Raw genomic sequence first — 18,489 nt, forward strand, 5'->3', positions numbered from 1 at the left:
TATTTTGATTTTTTAAATTAGAAAATATAAAATATAAATTATAAGTTATAAGTTATATCTAGAGTAGAAAGGATAAAAAAAATAGAGAATGTGAGAGAAATAAATAAGAGTATAAAAAAATAAAATTTATTAATTTAAAAAAAATATTTCATCTCAAATTTAATAAAAAAGTATCATTTAATATATTTTTATTGTTAAATTAGTAATATAATAATATAATTATATTTTAATTTTAATTAATTTTAGTTACAATTAAAGAATGTTATATATATTGCTAAAATAGTAAATTTCAAACATTACACATATTCAAATCCTAACTACCAAAAATAAAATCCTTATTAACAACAACAATAATAACAATAATAACAATAATAATAATAAATATTCTTATCTAAAAAATTTTGATAGTGGGACAAATATATATATATATATATATATATATATATATATATATATATATATATAATAATAATAATAATAATAATAATAATAATAATAATAATTTTATAATAAAAATATTATGTGTACATAAAAATTAGTTATTAAATTATTTATTAATCATTATGTATTCGTATATAAATATATGTATTGTTTAATTTATTTTTAATGTGTATTTTTTATTTCAATATATATACACATGTAGTTATTTTCGATGTAAATACAACATGATTAGTTTTTATAATATCTAATTTTACAAATTAAAACACTAAAATAATCATTTATAAATAGGATAAAGTATATTTTTTGTCCTTAAAATTTGACAAAAGTTTTAAAAATATCTCTAAGTTTTATTTTGTTTCAATTTTTTCCCATAAGTTTTTGATTTGCATCAAATATACTCCTGACGGCTAATTTTTCAAAAAATTTAAGATCGATTCAACAACAATTTCATAAGAACAACCCCTCAACACAAGCAAATCAAGCATAATTTTCATGCATTATTGTTATATTGATCTTAAATTTTTGAAAATTTAGCCTTCGAGGGTATATTTGATGCAAATCGAAAACTTTTGGGACAAAATTGAAACAAAATAAAATTTAGGGATATTTTAAAAACTTTTGCCAAACTTCGAGAACAAAAAATATACTTTATCCTTATAAATATCTGTCTTTTTATATAGGATAATGCTACATATTTATATTTTTTTGTTAACCAAGTCCAATCAAATTTGTCTAAGACAACAAAAATCAGTTATGACTAATATTATTTTAAGTTTTATTGTTTAACTTGATTAGACTTAATTCATAAAAAGACTTGGATGTGTAGTATTTTTTTTACATATATATAAGTAAATACTTATTTAGAAATTTACTTCTTATACAATTAGAACTTAGAAGTCAAGTCTTATTGAGATTTATAGTTAAAAAAGTTATTTCAATTAATATAGTTACAGAAAAAAATTAAAATTAATATAAAAAAAGATAAACAACACTTTTTGAGTTGATTTATAAGAAAAAATACAAATTTTATTTAAATTGAGAATTGATCATTCTAATGACATCTAATATGAAATTTTTAAATTGACTATGAAGTACTAAAAGTTGAGTAAAAAATTTTTGTGGGGTCAAATTTAATAATTTAGTGGAGACAAATAAATATTATTATCATATATTACTCAAAAAAATTTCAAATCGTAGTTGGAGCAATTGCTCCCACACTCATATACATACATCTGTCCTGTACATAAATATAAGTTAGAATAATTATTATATAAAAATAATAATTAAAATATTATAGTTATAATATCAAATAACATAGTTAAATATATTAAATTATTTAATAAAATTTCAGATATCGTTTTACATAAAATTAATTACAATTATTTTCGCATAATTCTTTCCATATTTGTGAATTATTGATTTATTGTAAGTGGTTGGTTCCCTCCACATCAAGGTCATCAACAGATAGATAATCAATTATCAATATCCTCACCAAATTCCCTCCCTTACCCTCTCCCTTTCATTCGGATCGCTTGCATGCTTCCTTTCCCTCGTTTTCTGCTCTGTCTTTCTTGTTCTCTCCCGCTATTTTTCCCCCTCAGTTCCCATTTCAGCATTTCCCAAACACGCCCAGATCTCCCCCCATTCCCTTCTTTCCCTCCAAACCTTTCGATCTAGCCGGCCTGGCTGATGTCGGGCACCAGAGCTCCTCCCGCCGCTGCAAGCCCATCGGAGCAGATCATGCGGCGCCAACTTCCGCTCTCCGCCATGAAGCCGCCCTTTGCCGCCTCCGTTGATTACCACCGCTTTGCCCCCGACCACCTCCACCACAACCGCCGAACTGTTGACCACGAACCGGAAGCCATCGTTGTTAACTCTTCCGTGAGTGTTTATCTATTCTAGTAATCCCCCTTCTTGATTTTCCGCACTATCATGATCTGTTTTTGTTTTCTATGATTTCAATTTATGTTTCTTTCTCTAAAAAAATTATTTTGGTAGTTTTTCGTTTTGGTTTTTGGAGTGGGGTTTTTATATGGGTGATGGGTTTTGGAAGGAGGCTTAGGAGATCTCTGTAATTTTAAGGTTTGGATCACCTGTTTAGTTGTTAATTTGGTGGAATTGGTTGCTGATGAGTTAGAAGAGTTGAATTATGGAGTTCATAACGTCAAATGTAGACTTCCTTCCCCCTCTCCCCATGGGTAAGGTCAGCAAGAAATTATCCACTTGTTTGTTCGTTTGGTATTTTTTTTAGTTGATTATGCTATATGAAGTATGAACTTTAGGTCTGATATCTTAGGTTTGAGTGTTTGACAAGTGGCGAACTAGCGAGGTTGCACTTATTGATCATCCAGAAGTCGAGACCATGATGTGATTGTAATATTGGTTAGTCTTACGGGAAGGTAGCAAGGGGCTTGCGAAACAATTCAGGTGTGATAAATGCTTTCTGAATAGCAACATTGATTGTGTATGCTTTTTAATTTTGTGATCTTTTAGGTTGAATGATTTTGATTACCCCAACATTGGCCTTGGAGGTTTCATAATTTATACATTCCTAGGCAAAACCACAAATGGTGATATCTGTTTGCATGTTCTCCGGTTGCATTTCAGTGGGGGTACTTTCATATATCCATATATCTAATAAAGGTAATAATGTGTGAAGTGACAGTGGGAAGAAGAAATGAATTGCACATAAGAATGTGTGATGGATTGACCATTAAATTCTTGTAAATTGGTCAAATGTTCCTGTCTTTTTCTTCAACTTTTCAAATCTCTATCTTCAGTTTCAAGTTGAAATGATATTACGGTGCATGGTTGTTAATTGTGTATGATAATGTAGTCTAAGGGTTCTAACTTATTCTGCACATTATATTTTCTATTGGTTGCAATTATGATACACGTACATTTCAGCAATTGAAGCGGAAGAGTAACACAACAGATTTTGAAGTTGATTCTGGTGATAGGGTGAATCATGTATCCATGGGAGCAGCTAATAATCCTTTTCAGACCCCTAAATCTGGAAAAATAGGGAAGGGTGGCAAATCCTCCAGGCTTACCAAATGCAACAGATCTGGACCTCAAACCCCAGGTCCAAATATTGGTGAAATTTTCTCTTCTAGACTTTGTATTCTTGGCTTCTTTATTCATGTATTTAGCGTGCAACATCTTTTCCTTTTCTAGCTAATTTTGGCTTGAAAAACCTTTTGAGATATTTTTCCTGTAATTTTATTAGGATCTCCTTCAGGAAATAATCTCACTCCTGTTGGCCCATGTCGCTATGACAGCTCTTTAGGTATTATTACTTTGCTATTATTTTAATTAATTCATTTTATTTTTATCGTGGTATTGTTATTCGATTCCCTATATGCTTTACTGTTGGAAATGAAATTTATTTGTATATATTCTTCTAATAATCCTTTAGTCTTTTTTTTTGGAAAAAAAAAATCCAGGTCTGTTGACAAAGAAGTTCATCAATTTGATCAAGCAAGCAGAGGATGGTATTCTTGATTTGAATAAAGCTGCTGACACATTAGAGGTTTACAACCCCTCCCCCCCTCTTTTTTTCTCATCTTAAGACTGCTTGCTGTGAATTTAGATTATTTGATGGCGCTTTTGTGTATACAGGTACAGAAGAGGAGAATATATGACATAACAAATGTTCTCGAAGGGATTGGCCTTATAGAAAAGAAACTAAAAAACAGAATTCAATGGAAGTAAGCATGCTTTCTATATGTCTGTCAATGATGGAAATTTTTTAGTCTCAGTGTTGAAATCTTTGGCTAACTTCTTTGATGATTTTCCAGAGGACTTGATGTTTCAAGACCAGGAGAGCCTGAAGATAGTTTTTCTAGTTTACAGGTTAGGAATGATTCAATTCAATGCTTGAAAGATATAAAGACTGAGAATAAGTTATATTATTATTTATCATCAACAAGTTTCTTATTTTCATGGCAAAGCTAGTTTATATATTTTTGGTTAAAAGAAATGTGTGAAGCTTCTGACTTGAATTTCAGTAATCGAGTAGTCTGCTATGCAATGGGATATAAGGATTGCATTCAGATTTATATACTTTGTTCAATATATAAGACTTCAAATGTAAATTTGACAAAAATTGTTGGCGTTGATTTGTTTCATACCTCCAGGCAGAAGTTGAAAACCTTACCATGAAGGAGTGCCGGTTAGATGAACAAATAAGGTTTGGGAACCATGCCTTTATTAATTATTCTTTGAATACTTCGATTGTTTGTTTGAAATATATTAACTTAGTTTAAGATTTTGAATTTCACAGGGAGATGCAAGAAAGACTAAGTGACCTTAGTGAAAATGAAAATAGTGAAAAGTAATATTTACTTTCCAGATATTGCGGGCCTTTTGCCGTGTTTTATGTTTATGTTCATAACTTTATTTGATGCATTCTCGTCCACCTATTTCCACCATCATAGATTGCTTTTCGTCACTGAGGAAGATATAAAGAACTTGCCCTGCTTCCAGGTTTGTTTCTTCATCAATGTGTTAATAAACACTTTTAGATCGAAACTCCATTTCCATGTTTTGACTGAGGACTTTCTTATCTATCATATCCTGCCAGAATGAAACCTTGATGGCAATTAAAGCTCCACATGGCACCACTCTGGAGGTTTCAGATCCTGATGAGGTACTTTGACAGGGCATGCATATAAGTTATTAATATCTCGTGCTTCTTTTGTCACGTAAACTTTTTCCATTTTCTATCAGGCTGTTGATTATCCCCAGAGGAGATACAGGATAGTCCTGAGAAGCACAATGGGCCCAATAGATGTTTACCTTGTTAGGTATGCTTACTTTTCTAGAATTCTAGCGGTGTTTCTAAAGCATTTACCTCAAGGGTCATTTTGCTATTGTCATGGCAAGGTCAGATGACAATGCCAGATGAAGCAGTGCTACTTGATTGCATGTTTTAAAATTGACATTCTTGACCTTTCCTTCTTCTTCTTCTTCTTCTTCTTTAAACTACGGTTCTAGTCAGTTTGAGGGGAAGTTTGAGGAGATTAATGGTGCAGATGTTGCACCCAAATTTCAACCGACTCCAGAATTTAAAAACCATCAACCAACTGTGGTTGTAGAGGATAACGGGAAAGACATTGCAGTGCAGGGACAAGATGGTCAAATACCTAGTTCTGATTTTACTTCTACACAAGACTTTGTGAGTGGGATCGTGAAAATTGTTCCTTCAGATGTTGATGTAAGTATCACTTTAAAACATCTGACATGATTGGTTAATGGATTTGCAAAAAATAATTCTGGAACCATAAGGCGGGAGAATTCCTAATTCTGGAAGACGTTTAACTTTCAATGTTTCACACAAAGTCACAAATCAATCCGGCATGTTACTTTGCTGTACGCATGAAGTTGTTAGTATTTAGTATTGTTTCTGATAAGATATGAATGCAGAAGCCTCGGAGCTCAATTAAAACATTCTTCTCTCCCTCTTTGCAGAGCGATGCTGACTACTGGCTTTTATCAGATGCTGATGTTAGCATAACAGACATGTGGAGAACAGAATGTATGCTCTCTGGACACTGCAGCCTCCATTTCATTATATTTTATATGGAAGGGAAGGGGTTTGGGAGTACAGTTATTTTAAATTATTTCCTCTGTTTCAAAAGAAAAGCGCAGACACACAGACATTAAGGGTGTATCTGCAAGTTCAGATCATGGAGGGGGGAGGGAAGAGAGGCTTAAAATAGGTCAACTGTCGTCCATTTTATTCTTTAAGCCTCTTTTGCTCCTTCCCATTCCACTCAACCTCATCTTGATCTTTCTCAATGAAAAAGCAAAATGAGTAAATATGGTGATTTAATCACCACAATTAGATTAAGGATCTTCTTGAGAAAGTAAAATTAATACTTTTATCTTAGGAATGGGATTATATTTTGAAACTTTAAAATGTTTGAAATTTGAAGCATTTATTGAAACTGAAAGCGTAAGAAAAAGCAATCTGATCTTGTTTTGATATCCTTGATGCATTTACAGCTGGTGTCGAATGGAATGAACTGGGTACTCTTCAAGATGATTTTTGTACAACTCGCGAGCATGCTATAACTCTAACACATACTTCGGATGTAAATGAAGCATCTACTGCAGCATCAAACCCTGCTGGGGGTTGAAGCCTCAAAAGGATATACTGTGAATCTAAAGGGACTGTGTTCTTTGTTTCCGTTGTGAACCTATGACATCCAGCTATCTCTATCCTCTTCAACATGGCCCTGGAAGTTGGATTGTAGGTTCCAATGAAGATTTTTCTAAGCTTCTCTCCAAGTTCATCCCAGGAATTGAGTTCATAGAGGCTCATTGTACAGTTAATATTAAATATTCTAGACGGCCATGTTCAACAAAACAAGAAAAGAGGTCATGAGGCGTTTCCAAAACCCACCCTTGTATATTATTTATTGTAAGCATTGATTAGGCGTGTAAATGGCTTTGTATCGTCTAATGTTTGGTTAGCAATATAATCACACTCCGAGGTACAGATTCAAATGTAACCCTGCTCTCAAATCTATCCATTTATGTAAGTTTCAGTCCGTGTGCTGTAGTCAGCACATTGGCAGTGACCGTAACCAGTGATTAATTAGTGAGTTATAACAAATTAGCAATTGTAGGTAGGATGCAATCTTGCGAGTGTCCAGTGAAAAAAGAATGTTCATATGTTTATCATTTAAATTAATTTCTATTGCCATTGATAATAACAAGAAGAATGTACATGCCTTTAAGGGTGAAGGCAGGATACACATTTAGTCATTTAACAATCGGAATGATAATATTACCAATAGAGCAGCATATTTCAAGTTGACGGGTATCCTAAGGTACCCAGATTACAACAAGCAGCTATTTATCTTTATCAAATTTCTTTCCAATCCAACCAGCCACAACCGGGGTAAGAGCTACGGTAGGAGGGAACCTAATTGGAGAAGCAGCTTTGTGCGCTGCATACGCCAAAGCAAAAGTGCCAACTTTCTCCCCAGTCTCATCAGCTGAGATTCCTAACTGAAAAATGAATACATATAAATGGAGAGAAAATTACATAAACACGTCTGTTATCTACCATTTGATAAGAGTTTCAACGGGGCGGTATTTAACAATGAGTATTGTAATGGATAATGAATAAATCGAACCATAAATAAAATCAAGTATAAATCAGGACTGGATCCTCTCAATTTTTTTTAATAATTGAGAGAATAAAGTGTGATCTCTCACCATTAATTTTATAAGTGGGATCAAGAAAAAACATGAGAAAGAATAATGAAAGATTAGAGATCATACTTTATTTTCTCAATTTTTTTTAACAATTGAGAGGATCCGTTTCCGTATAAATCTAGGAGACTGATTTTGTCATTACCAAGTCTAAAACGGATTATATCTCTATTTCACAAGATTCTTTTTTAAGAGGATAATAATAATTTTTTTTTACAATACATTAAAAATGTTACATAGCCGGTCCCAAGCCCGGATAAAGGAGGAGGGTTGTGTTAGGTCTTCGGCAACCAACATAAAAATATAGCCGAACCCCCATGACATTAAAAATGTAAAAATATTTATCTTTTCAATAACTTTCAATAAAATATTCCTTTTGATATCCTTAAAATGTGCCCTTAAACACATGTTAGCAAATTTCTAGATAATTTTAGAAAAATAATATTTGTATCACTTTTTATACACCCTCTTGTATATTTTATTTTATAATATAAACGACATTTTTTATTTTCTCTATTTCTGAATCATTCTTTAATACCAAAAATAAAAGTCATGGGCTAAGCATTGCACCTTCTGCAGCAAGAATTGGACATCAATTCCAGCACTAATTAGTGCATAACATAGAGCGAAAGAGATCAATGAGAGAGTAATGGAGGTGGCAAGGTATGCCCCACCATACTTCGCAAGCAACTCCTTGGCTTGATCACCCTTGGATTTCTGTTCAGCGTTACCCTTCCCATCTTCCTTTGAGCTGAAAATCTGGTATAAAGGGGCATAAAAATTTTATTTTGGACAGAAGAGAAAGTAAATTATTCAATTAATTGCTGAACATTCCTTGAAGATAAGCACAACCCCTTAATTTACTCCCCCAAAATGGAGAAAAATAAATGGAAAGAAAACCAACAATGCAAAGATGAAAAACACGTAAGCAGAAATTGGAAAATGACTTCAAAATTCTTTGATGAGTTATCACTTACATTTTTTCTTCCTCCCCTTTTTATATTTTGTGGTAAAGCAACATTTATGATGACAAATAAGCAGCATATCAAGAAAGCAACCGCAATTCAATTAGACTAGCAAACTTAGCCATTTTCCATCACTGGTTCAAGATTGTATTTTCCTTAAAAATATTTCTGTTCCCCACAACATTTTTAGCAAAATCATATCCCAATCCTAATTGTGCTTATTTTTCCAATAAAAAGAACAACAATGTACACACTTGACACTTTGCAGTATTGCAGTTAAGCTTACCAGCAATCGGACATGAAAAGCAAGAAATCACACCAAAATTAAGATTTTAGAAGAAAGAAAATGGACACCTTCCACAAACCAGCTTCAAGGCCATACTTTTTTGTGACTTCCTCAGCTGAAGATGATGATTGGTTCTTGATTTCCTCTGTTTTCTCTTTAGCACTAACTCTGAACCCTCTCACATGGGATTTAGATTTCAATGAGTGAAACGAAAAAGCATGCCATCTAAACCTGCTCTTCTCCCCCCAGCTCAGTATAGGAGAACAAGGTGACAATGGAATTAGAAGTGATGTGGTCATTGTTCTTGGCCCCTATAGCAGAATCTTATGTACCTACTGATCAAACAATCATATGTTGGTGTTTAAAATTGGAAGAAGAGAAAAGAAAAGAAATTGCTGGATATCTCTCAGACGGAATGTTTTTCTGTGAGCTCCCTTAAACCAATAAAGTATACTCAAGTAGATAGTGGTGGATGATACGGATAGGACAAAATAATCACAAATATATCCAATCAAAAAAATATCCTTTTGGGTCAGACATTGGGGTCATACAAAATAATCATATGATAATGTCCGCACGCACATATCCACGGGAAAACTGTTTGTATTCATGCCATTGATATGGGCTTTCATAGCCCAAGGAAAAACGCAGCGAGGCTTAGGCCAAAAATTTATAGTCTGGAAAAAGACATGCAGCTCTACCAGCACTACCAACTCCTGTTCCATCATGACCCAAAAATAAAAACTCCTGTTACATCGACCCAAAAAGGAAAAGATCTAGCGTCACTATTTTAATCTGGCACTTTATCCATTTTTCCTGAAAGCCCATCCAGCTCCTAATGAAACAAAAATATCAAAACGGTTGGATCGGATGTTTTTTTTATTGGGTGACTCGTTATCTTTTGGAAGTAATTGTTAGGGCAGTATTCACTCCTAATTATAATTAATTTATTAAAATATAATATAATGCAAATACAAATAAAAATTTAGTCACATTATAAACCATTTTGTAATGCACATTAAACATTCAAGTTTAAATCACAATATATTATAACTCAACAATTAGAAACCACATACTTTAAGCTTGACAATTTATAAAATTTCAAATTTCAGTGATTTTATAAAATTTTTAAATTAAATAATAAAAGAAAAAATTTTAAAAATTACCTGACAAAGAAGAAGACCTCTACAAGAGTGCCACTGAAAGAGGTAGCTGGAAGAAGAGCTGAGAGAATGAGAGGCTTGGAGCTCGAATGCTAGAAAGGGAAAGCTGAGAGAGACAGGTAGAAGATCGAAGAGAAGATATATCAGATCTTAAGTGGGAGATTAGGAGAGTGCCACTGACTGACGCAAAGAACAACGCCGCCGCCGCAAGTACTTTAAAAGAATGGGAGGCTACACAAAAGAACGTCGTCGAACTTCAGGCTACGACTGAATTATCATTGAAATCACCAATTAACATCTAGGGATCTTTATTGTTTTTTTTTTAAAATATACAGACTCTCCCGAAGCTCCTTTCTCAACGTTTCATTTGGACTAGCATAAATATCAGATAGGAGGTGAATGCACTGCTGATTAGAATCCATCGTACTTAATCTAAGCTTAGCAGTATTCCACAGAATCCATATGTCTCCACTAAATCCCACAGCTTCTTCAACTGTAGAAAAAGTGAATCCCATAGATGTAATACTGTAATAGTTTCCACTACATCGTGTTTCAAAGAAGCAAACAATATCTGGCTTATAAACACTACATAATTCTTTAGTGTTTCAGGCCATAATAATCATAAGTAAAGACGTGGAAAGAAAGAACCAGAACCTGATTGGTGCAACGCCAATCAAGAGTCATTAAGCAATTTGCATGTCTTCCCCCCACCAACACCCACCCCTCTCAGGGAGTACAACGGTTTGCGGGTTAGCTTCATGAGATCGTCACTAGCTCCTCTGTGTTTCCTGTCCCGCAATCCGGTGGCCTGTTTGGTGGTTCCTCAGTTGCCATCATGTTCAAACTTCTTTCTTTTTTTTTTTTTTTTTTGTCTTGGCTTTGGGCCAAAAAGCTGGCCCTGACCAAAAATTAAGAAAGTCTCCCCAATTCATCTTCTCTACGGGACCTCCATGCTACCTTCTGCCCTGCCATTTCTTTTACTTCCTTTGATGAAACGATGACATATCTCATCCCGCCTTCACTTATTTGAGTGGCTCCGGTTCTGTCTGCCATGGATGTTGCTTTTGCATTCCTCGTCGTTGCATGCAGCCGCCGCTTGTTACTCTTTGCTGCCTCCATTGTATTGTCGAAGCTATCTGGTGCCGCATGAAGCTCCGCCGCCAATTTTGCTGGTAATGGGTCCACCTCAAAATTTACCATCATTTTCAAACAAGAAAAACTACATTTTTATTATCCAATACTTGCATTGAATATTGAGCCAATCATGCTAGGCCCATCCTAGCCTCAGCTATCCCAACAATAGTTGGCTAAGCGTGAAGTTGACAGCATAGGACAACACCAAAACGTTTTGGTCTCTCCTTTTTGGTGGGTGAAGGGATCTCTTCACAATGCTTTGCCGATTAACAATTTCAGGCTTTCAGCTACAAAATTTTTGTTTCAATTTATCTTTTCGTATATTTTATTATTGAATAAGTATAGAGAGGTAAGTTTTAATTAGTTAATATTTGTTAATATATTTTTTTAATTTATAATTTATAATACAAAATTTAGAAACTAAAAAAATTTATAATTTATAATTTAAAATTTAAAATATATAAAATAATTTTTAAAAAATTAACTAATGTCAACCGAAAAAAATTGAGTCTCTAAACCCCCTTAAAATAATATGTAAGTTATCCTTCATAATGTGTCAAATTTTAATTGGTCATCATCTTAACGATAGTTAGATTATTTTGTAATTTATTATTTGAGATAGGAATGATATAATTTCTTAAAATATCAAAACTTCACTTTCTTTGATTGAAGCACCTTTCCACTCTTCCATTTTTTCTCATCGCGTAGCTTCCTCCTTCTAAACATCGCCGTCCCTATCGTGACAAGAAGCGCCAACGTGGTCGTTAACTTGTCGTCCGTAACTTTGCTGTCCTTCCCAAGTGCTGACTTTATCGCTATCTCCTATCCTCTCACTCGATACTTCTTTCCGCAGTTGATCACTCATTGTCAACATAATTAATGGTTAGTTTGGTTATTAAATTTTTTTATTAAAAAATATATTTTTATTTAATTACATGATGGAACATAAACTCGTATAATATAATAAAATAAAATCTATTCAGATTACTTAAAAGTATAATTAAAATTAGGAACATATAAATATAATAATAAAATTTATATTTTAAATAAGTAAACATATCTTTTATCATACATAAATTATTTAAAAAAAATAAATAAATGGTAAAAATTAATAACACAAGTTTAAAATGATAAAATTCAACTTTCTTACAAGTATTTTTTATAGTATTTTTATTCTTTTAAATTTTAATTTATAAGTACTTCATTATTTACTTAATAATTAAACAAATTATTTTCATGAAAAATTATTTTTTGTATTATCTTAAAGAAGAGACCAATATAACAGTTTAAAAAATAACGTAAAAATGATATTTTAAATAAAAAATAGTTAAAATTAAAATTTTTAAATATAAAAATAAATTGTATAAATATTTAAGAGATAAATATAAAATACATGTCTAAAATAAATAAAACAGACAAAAATAATTTTTTATTCCTCAAGAATACTTCTATTTATATGTTTTATTTATTTTAGATATGTATTTTATATTTATCTCTTAAATATTTATACAATTTATTTTTGTATTTAAAATTTTTAATATTAAATATTTTTTATTTAAAATATTATTTTTACGTTATTTTTTAAATTGTTATATTAATCTCTTTTTTAAGATAATACAAAAAATAATTTCTCATAAAAATAATTTGTTTAATCATTAATTAAATAATAAAGTACTAATAAATTAAAAACTAAAAGAATAAAATATTATAAAAATTATGGTAAAAAAGTTGGATTTTATCATTTTAAATTTTTGTTATTAATTCTAATAATTTATTCATTTTTTTTAAATAATTTATGTATGATAAAGCATATGTTTACTTGTTTAGAGAACAAATTTTACTATTATATTTATATGTTCATGATTTTAATTATATTTTAAGTACTCTAAATAAATTTATTTTATTATATTATATTTTACATATGAATATATGTTTTATTATGTAATTAACTAAAGATATATTTTTTTAATAAAAAATTTAATAACTAAACTAACCATTAATTATGCTAGTAAGGAGTGATCCACAGTAGAAAGAGGGATCGAGTTGGTTATACTAGAAAGGACGAGAATTCAACGACCTAGTTAAGGAATGATGCACTCAAAAAAGAGAGAGAGAGTGCGTGAGAGGGCAGTAGACGACAGCGCTTTTTATCACGACAGCGACGACAAGGATCGAAACTACGTGACAGCGCTTCTTATCACGACGGCGACGGCAAGGATCGAAGCTACGCGACGAAGAAAGAATTGAGGATTCACAATATATATAATCTACAAAATTTAAGCATTAATTTAGAGTTGTGACAAGTATAATTTTTTATTTTTTGAATATTTTTATAAAAATATTTTTGAATAAAAATGACATTACAAATTATTAAAACATTTAATATGTTTAACTGAATTAAAAAATATAAATAAACAATGAAAATACTAAATAAGGTGAACAATGAATTTAACTAAGAGAAAGTTTAGGGGCCAGTAACTTTTGTATTTTCTGGCCAGCACTTAACCATAAAAAAATGAATAATCTCCTATCATTGGATATAAATTCACACAATTAAAAATATTATTGATGGCCAATTGATAATTACAAAACACAAAAGTTACTAACTCCTAGACTCCTCTTTTAACTAAATATATTTAATTCAACATTCTTGGTTTTTCACGAAAGCATTCACTATTTCTTTCCTCCTCACAAACCCTAATATGCAATCCCTAAACCCCAAATAGCATTGGCTATAGCTGTTATTGCAATCTGCAAGCACAAAACCCCTGTCTAAACGTAGTAACGTTCCGTACAATCGCCTATGACCTCTTCCCTTTCTTCCACACGTACGGCGACATGCCATCGACATCTTCATCCCCGAAGACCACTGCACTGGCAACTCCAAGGACTTCGCATTCGTTTAACAACTCCCTCCTCCCTTCGATTGTTCGCATCATCTTGTCCCCTGCCGGATCTACTCCACCGACGACGTAGATCTGCGTCGCATCGCCATCCTTTTTTTTGTGTCTATGGTTTATGTTGGATCTATGTCACAGAATATACAGACAACGTGAGACAAATACATCTAAATGAGACCAATGACGATGAAAGAAGATAAAGCTCTGGGAAAGTAGTGAACTAGCTTCCAAGTTTCAAGACAGGATACAAACAAAGAATGACATGTTGGTCGTTGAAGTTCTCGAATTTTATGGGCCAGACTAACAACTAACAAGAGTAATTGACAAATAATCCAGCTATAGCAAAATTTATAAGGGCTACCTAGGCAGAAGGAACAGAAGCAGAAATTGATGGAAGATATTCTCCCCAACCGAAGGGCATCAAGAGTTCGGGTCTAAAATTCTGTTTCGATGACTGGAGTAAGCTGAAAGGGTTATCTCTTGCACGCAGGTAAAAAGTGAAGGAAGGGAAATGGATTAGCCTGTTGAAGCTTGGTTTTAATGGAGGCCTCTGGTCGTTCGTATCTCTCTAGTGTATGATTGGATCTATGCATCCACGTACATTGTGAAAGTCGTATTGCAACAATTCAAAGCCACATTTGAAGAAGAGACTCGGCAATAACACAAAATTAAGCGTATCATGTGGTGCTAGTGAACCTAAACACCACCTCTTCAGATTCTGAAACAACCATTCCGTATATTTGAAACGGTCCTTAACCCTGTCTCACCTCTTATAGTTGGTTGGTGAAAATGTTGAGGATGTTCATGCTTTGGTAGTAACGTGTGATCTGGTCCGGTTGGTGAAAGACGTGGTAATGCCTGAGGGGCCTTATGCACCGTCGGATTCTTGTGAGTGACTCACGTAGTTGGTTTTGGTGAACCCTTCTAAGTTCCATGAACTGCTCCCGGTGGTGGTTACACTGGTTTAGAGGGCGACGCCTGCTGTGGGTTACCACCGTAGGGAGTAGCCTGTAGCGGCGAATATAATGTTGGACTTCATCAATGTGGCGGAACAGGCGGTCTACGTGGTGGCGGCATTGTGGATGAGGGTGGTGGCAATGGAGGTCGTTCAGCCATGGAGACTGGCGAAGGTGGTGGAGCACCACCATAACGCGGTGGAGAGGAAAAAACGGTAGGCACCTTGAAGCCATAACAAATGATTGATTATATTATCTAAGTGCTGCAAAAAAAAAAAAAACGCACATATAGAAAAGATGAATTTTAAAAAGAAAAAAACGTGCACACAAAATATCTATTTTGTAATTGGTCAATATTTAAAACCTAAAATTAATATTGCATTTTTATTACTTTTTTAATTTAATTTTTTTATCTGTTAAATTAAACAAGTTATCAAATAATAAAGAATACAAATTTAATTTAATTTCTTTTAAATATTGCTAAAATTTTATAAACAACATAAAATGTACTTATATATAATGCTAAGTTTGTACAACCATAATTATTGTGCAATCAACGTTTATGAAGTTTTTATATTGAATATGTATAAGAAATTAAATTTTAATTAAATAATATAAATTATTTTTATTATAATTTTTTTTTAATTCTTACTTTTTGAAGAATTTAAATTAAACAAATTGACTAATTTTTAAGTTAGATGATATTATTATTATTATTATTTATTTATTTATTTATTTATTTTTTGTTTCTTTTTGGTATTAGTTGGATGATATTATTTGAAGGGACTTTATGGTGGTTAGGCATGCAGCTGCAGTAATGTGCAGAAAAAGTAGAGGTATAGGATTTGCGCGGTGTTCGATGTGATGTGTTAGCCAATGTGAGTCTTGAATATTTGGGACCGAATTTATGGGCCGATTCTCTACTTTGGTGGCGGAATCATTGGTCGAAGGTCTCAACTTTCAAGCATTCATTCATGTCGCCTACAAAGTAAGGCCCTTGATAGTTGGAGTCTTTCTTCCTCCCTGTTATTGCATTATCACGTGTCAATCCGGATTGATTGCCTCTTCTAGTGCTCAGCTTACCATGTCCATGTCCAACTTAGAGAAGTCTAATTCCAATTCTTCACCACTATAATTTGAATGCTCTAATAATAATAATAATAATAATAATAATAATAATAATAAAACCAATTTTTCTCAGTTAAAATTAGTCGATTTTTAAAATTATTTTATTTATCTTTAATTTTAAATTTTACATCTTAAAACTTAAAAATTATAAATTTTTAAATTAATTGGTGTTACATAGTTACTAATAATAATAATAAAATTAAATTACACGGTTGTTCCTTATACTTTTAGTGATATTACAAATTAATTCCTACATTTTAAAAGCTTGAAATTAAGTCTCTAAAGAGAATTAAAATTTATAATTTAGTCTCCGTCGTTCAAAAAATGTTTGATTTAACATAATATTCTCAGCATATTTTCTATTTTAAACATGTGAGTTGCACATGTTTGACAATAAGGACCAATTTGTAATTTTAGTGAAAGTATAGGAACCAACCGTATAATTTAACCATTTGAAAATGACCAAAAACTCCCTAAACTATCTAAACCCACTCTGCCCCTCTCCAGCTCTCTCACTCTCACTTTTTCACTTTCCAAAATGGCATCCCAACACCATCACTCTCTGCCTCTCACCTCGGCTCACCATCGCCGTGTCTCTCGTCTCTGTGACCGTGCCGGATCCACTAATAAATTGAGTTGTTATTTTTATGTTGATTTGTTGCTATTTTCTCCTTAGATATTGAATTGCTCGCTTTGAGCATGTTTGGGATTGGAATTGTTCTCTTCCATTTATCGGTATTCAGTATTGAAATTGGAAGAGAAGAAAAAGTCGCCGGATAAGAGAGGCGAGATGGAGGAAGGAGACGAGACCCAACTCGTGAGCACAAATACGGTGGATCCGGCACGGCGACGGTGAACTAAAGTGAGAGACAGAGAGCACTGGGATTGGGGTGTCATTTTAAAAAGTGAGAAAGTGAGAGTGAGAGAATTGAGGAGGGGCAGGGTGGGTTTAAATAGTTTAGAGAGTTTTTTGTCATTTTCAAATGATTAAATTATGTGGTTGGTCTCTATACCTTCACTAAAATTGTAAATTAGTTTGATTGTTAAACATGTGCAACTCACATATTTAAAATAGAGAATATGTTAAGAATATTCTGTTAAATCAAATACTTTTTAAACGGCAGAGACTAAATTGCAAATTTAATTCTCTTTATAGATCCAATTATAAACTTTTAAAGTGTACAATTTACAATTTTACTTAGTGTAAATATCAACGGTGTAATTTAACATAATAATAATAATAATAATAATAATAATAATAATAATAATAATAATAATAATAATAATAAACGCACGTGTTGCTAGGTGGAACAAATGGCATGCGTAAAGAGGTACAATTCCGGGTCATGTCATAATTTTCTAAACTGCATTTGCCAACGCTTTCGGCCTTTTTTCAATTCCACGTTGTTAGCAAGAAAATGAACTGCTTTTTCCTATTATCTTAAAAGTTTTCTATTAAAAAATTAATTTTAATATATTAATAGTATAAACTTTATACAACTGTTGATACAGAATACCCATAAATTCTCCCAAATTTAATATTCTAGTGCTAGATTAGAGAGAAAAGAAAAAATGAACTCATAATGACTGAGAGGATGAAATTACGATTAGTTGCATTTTTATTATTATAATAATAAACAAGTATTCGGATTGGTTTGGTTTGGTTTTGGTAAGCATGAACCCGAAAACCTAACAATTAGAGGTGGGTATAATAGGGTTTTATTCAATTAGATCTGATTACTCAATGGGTCCGATATCCAATATAATCGGGTAATTTACATGTTGATTTAGAGAGAGTTGGATAGAACTCACCATATTTATATATAAAAAACTCTAAATTAAACAATAATAATAATAATAATAATAATAATAATAATAATAATAATAATATTAATATTATTATTATTATTATTATTATTATTATTGATAATATGAATATTTTCACATCGAAAAACTTCACACATCTCACTTTTTGGATTTAATTCAATTTAGAAAAAAAGTGAAACCTCTAAAACTACTCTGTTCAAACAGAAGTTTACTCTATATTATTATTATTATTATTATTATTATTATTATTATTATTATTATTATTATTATTATTCATACCCTGGCCCAATAAATAGGGCCCAGGACCCAAGCAAAGACGCCCAACCCAAAGGGTTGACCCTCTCCCCAGTACCAGCCTTCATCCCAGAAGTCGGTACTGAACACGACCTGTTCCTGGGAAGTCGGATACGAGGGTCAGCTGGCAGATAACATTCATTTAAATGAGTAACTGCCCCTAGAAAC

At 32.3% G+C, this 18,489-nt stretch overlaps 2 protein-coding genes across 6 annotated transcripts; one reads left to right on the forward strand and one right to left on the reverse strand.

The window, feature by feature from the left end:
* The first annotated feature begins 1,898 nt into the window (after positions 1 to 1,898).
* LOC107629341 (transcription factor E2FB) lies at positions 1,899 to 7,163 on the forward strand. 5 transcript variants are annotated; one of them, XM_088509280.1, is made up of 15 exons: positions 1,904 to 2,322; positions 2,738 to 2,868; positions 3,349 to 3,538; positions 3,671 to 3,730; positions 3,888 to 3,973; positions 4,063 to 4,151; positions 4,242 to 4,296; positions 4,581 to 4,633; positions 4,727 to 4,777; positions 4,881 to 4,929; positions 5,027 to 5,092; positions 5,173 to 5,249; positions 5,440 to 5,659; positions 5,914 to 5,980; positions 6,451 to 7,163. In XM_088509280.1, the coding sequence occupies exons 3-15, from the start codon at positions 3,418 to 3,420 to the stop codon at positions 6,582 to 6,584; spliced, it is 1,128 nt and encodes a 375-aa protein (XP_088365406.1). In that variant the 5' UTR covers positions 1,904 to 2,322; positions 2,738 to 2,868; positions 3,349 to 3,417; the 3' UTR covers positions 6,585 to 7,163. The 5 variants fall into 5 exon arrangements, with proteins under 5 accessions (XP_016187596.1, XP_088365406.1, XP_016187597.1 ...); XM_088509281.1 differs by lacking the exon at positions 1,904 to 2,322 and adding an exon at positions 2,512 to 2,644; XM_016332110.3 differs by lacking the exon at positions 2,738 to 2,868 and having other exon boundaries at positions 1,899 to 2,322.
* Positions 7,125 to 9,396, reverse strand: LOC107629342 (FAM210B-like protein). The gene is made up of 3 exons (XM_016332116.3): positions 8,988 to 9,396; positions 8,239 to 8,427; positions 7,125 to 7,461 (listed from the first exon to the last, which is right to left on the reverse strand). The coding sequence occupies exons 1-3, from the start codon at positions 9,216 to 9,218 to the stop codon at positions 7,303 to 7,305; spliced, it is 579 nt and encodes a 192-aa protein (XP_016187602.1). The 5' UTR covers positions 9,219 to 9,396; the 3' UTR covers positions 7,125 to 7,302.
* Between the last annotated feature and the right edge of the window lie 9,093 nt (positions 9,397 to 18,489).

The sequence above is a fragment of the Arachis ipaensis genome, chromosome B3, assembly GCF_059453495.1.
Source record: "Arachis ipaensis isolate K30076 ecotype BB chromosome B3, ASM5945349v1, whole genome shotgun sequence".
Taxonomy (NCBI): domain Eukaryota; kingdom Viridiplantae; phylum Streptophyta; class Magnoliopsida; order Fabales; family Fabaceae; genus Arachis; species Arachis ipaensis.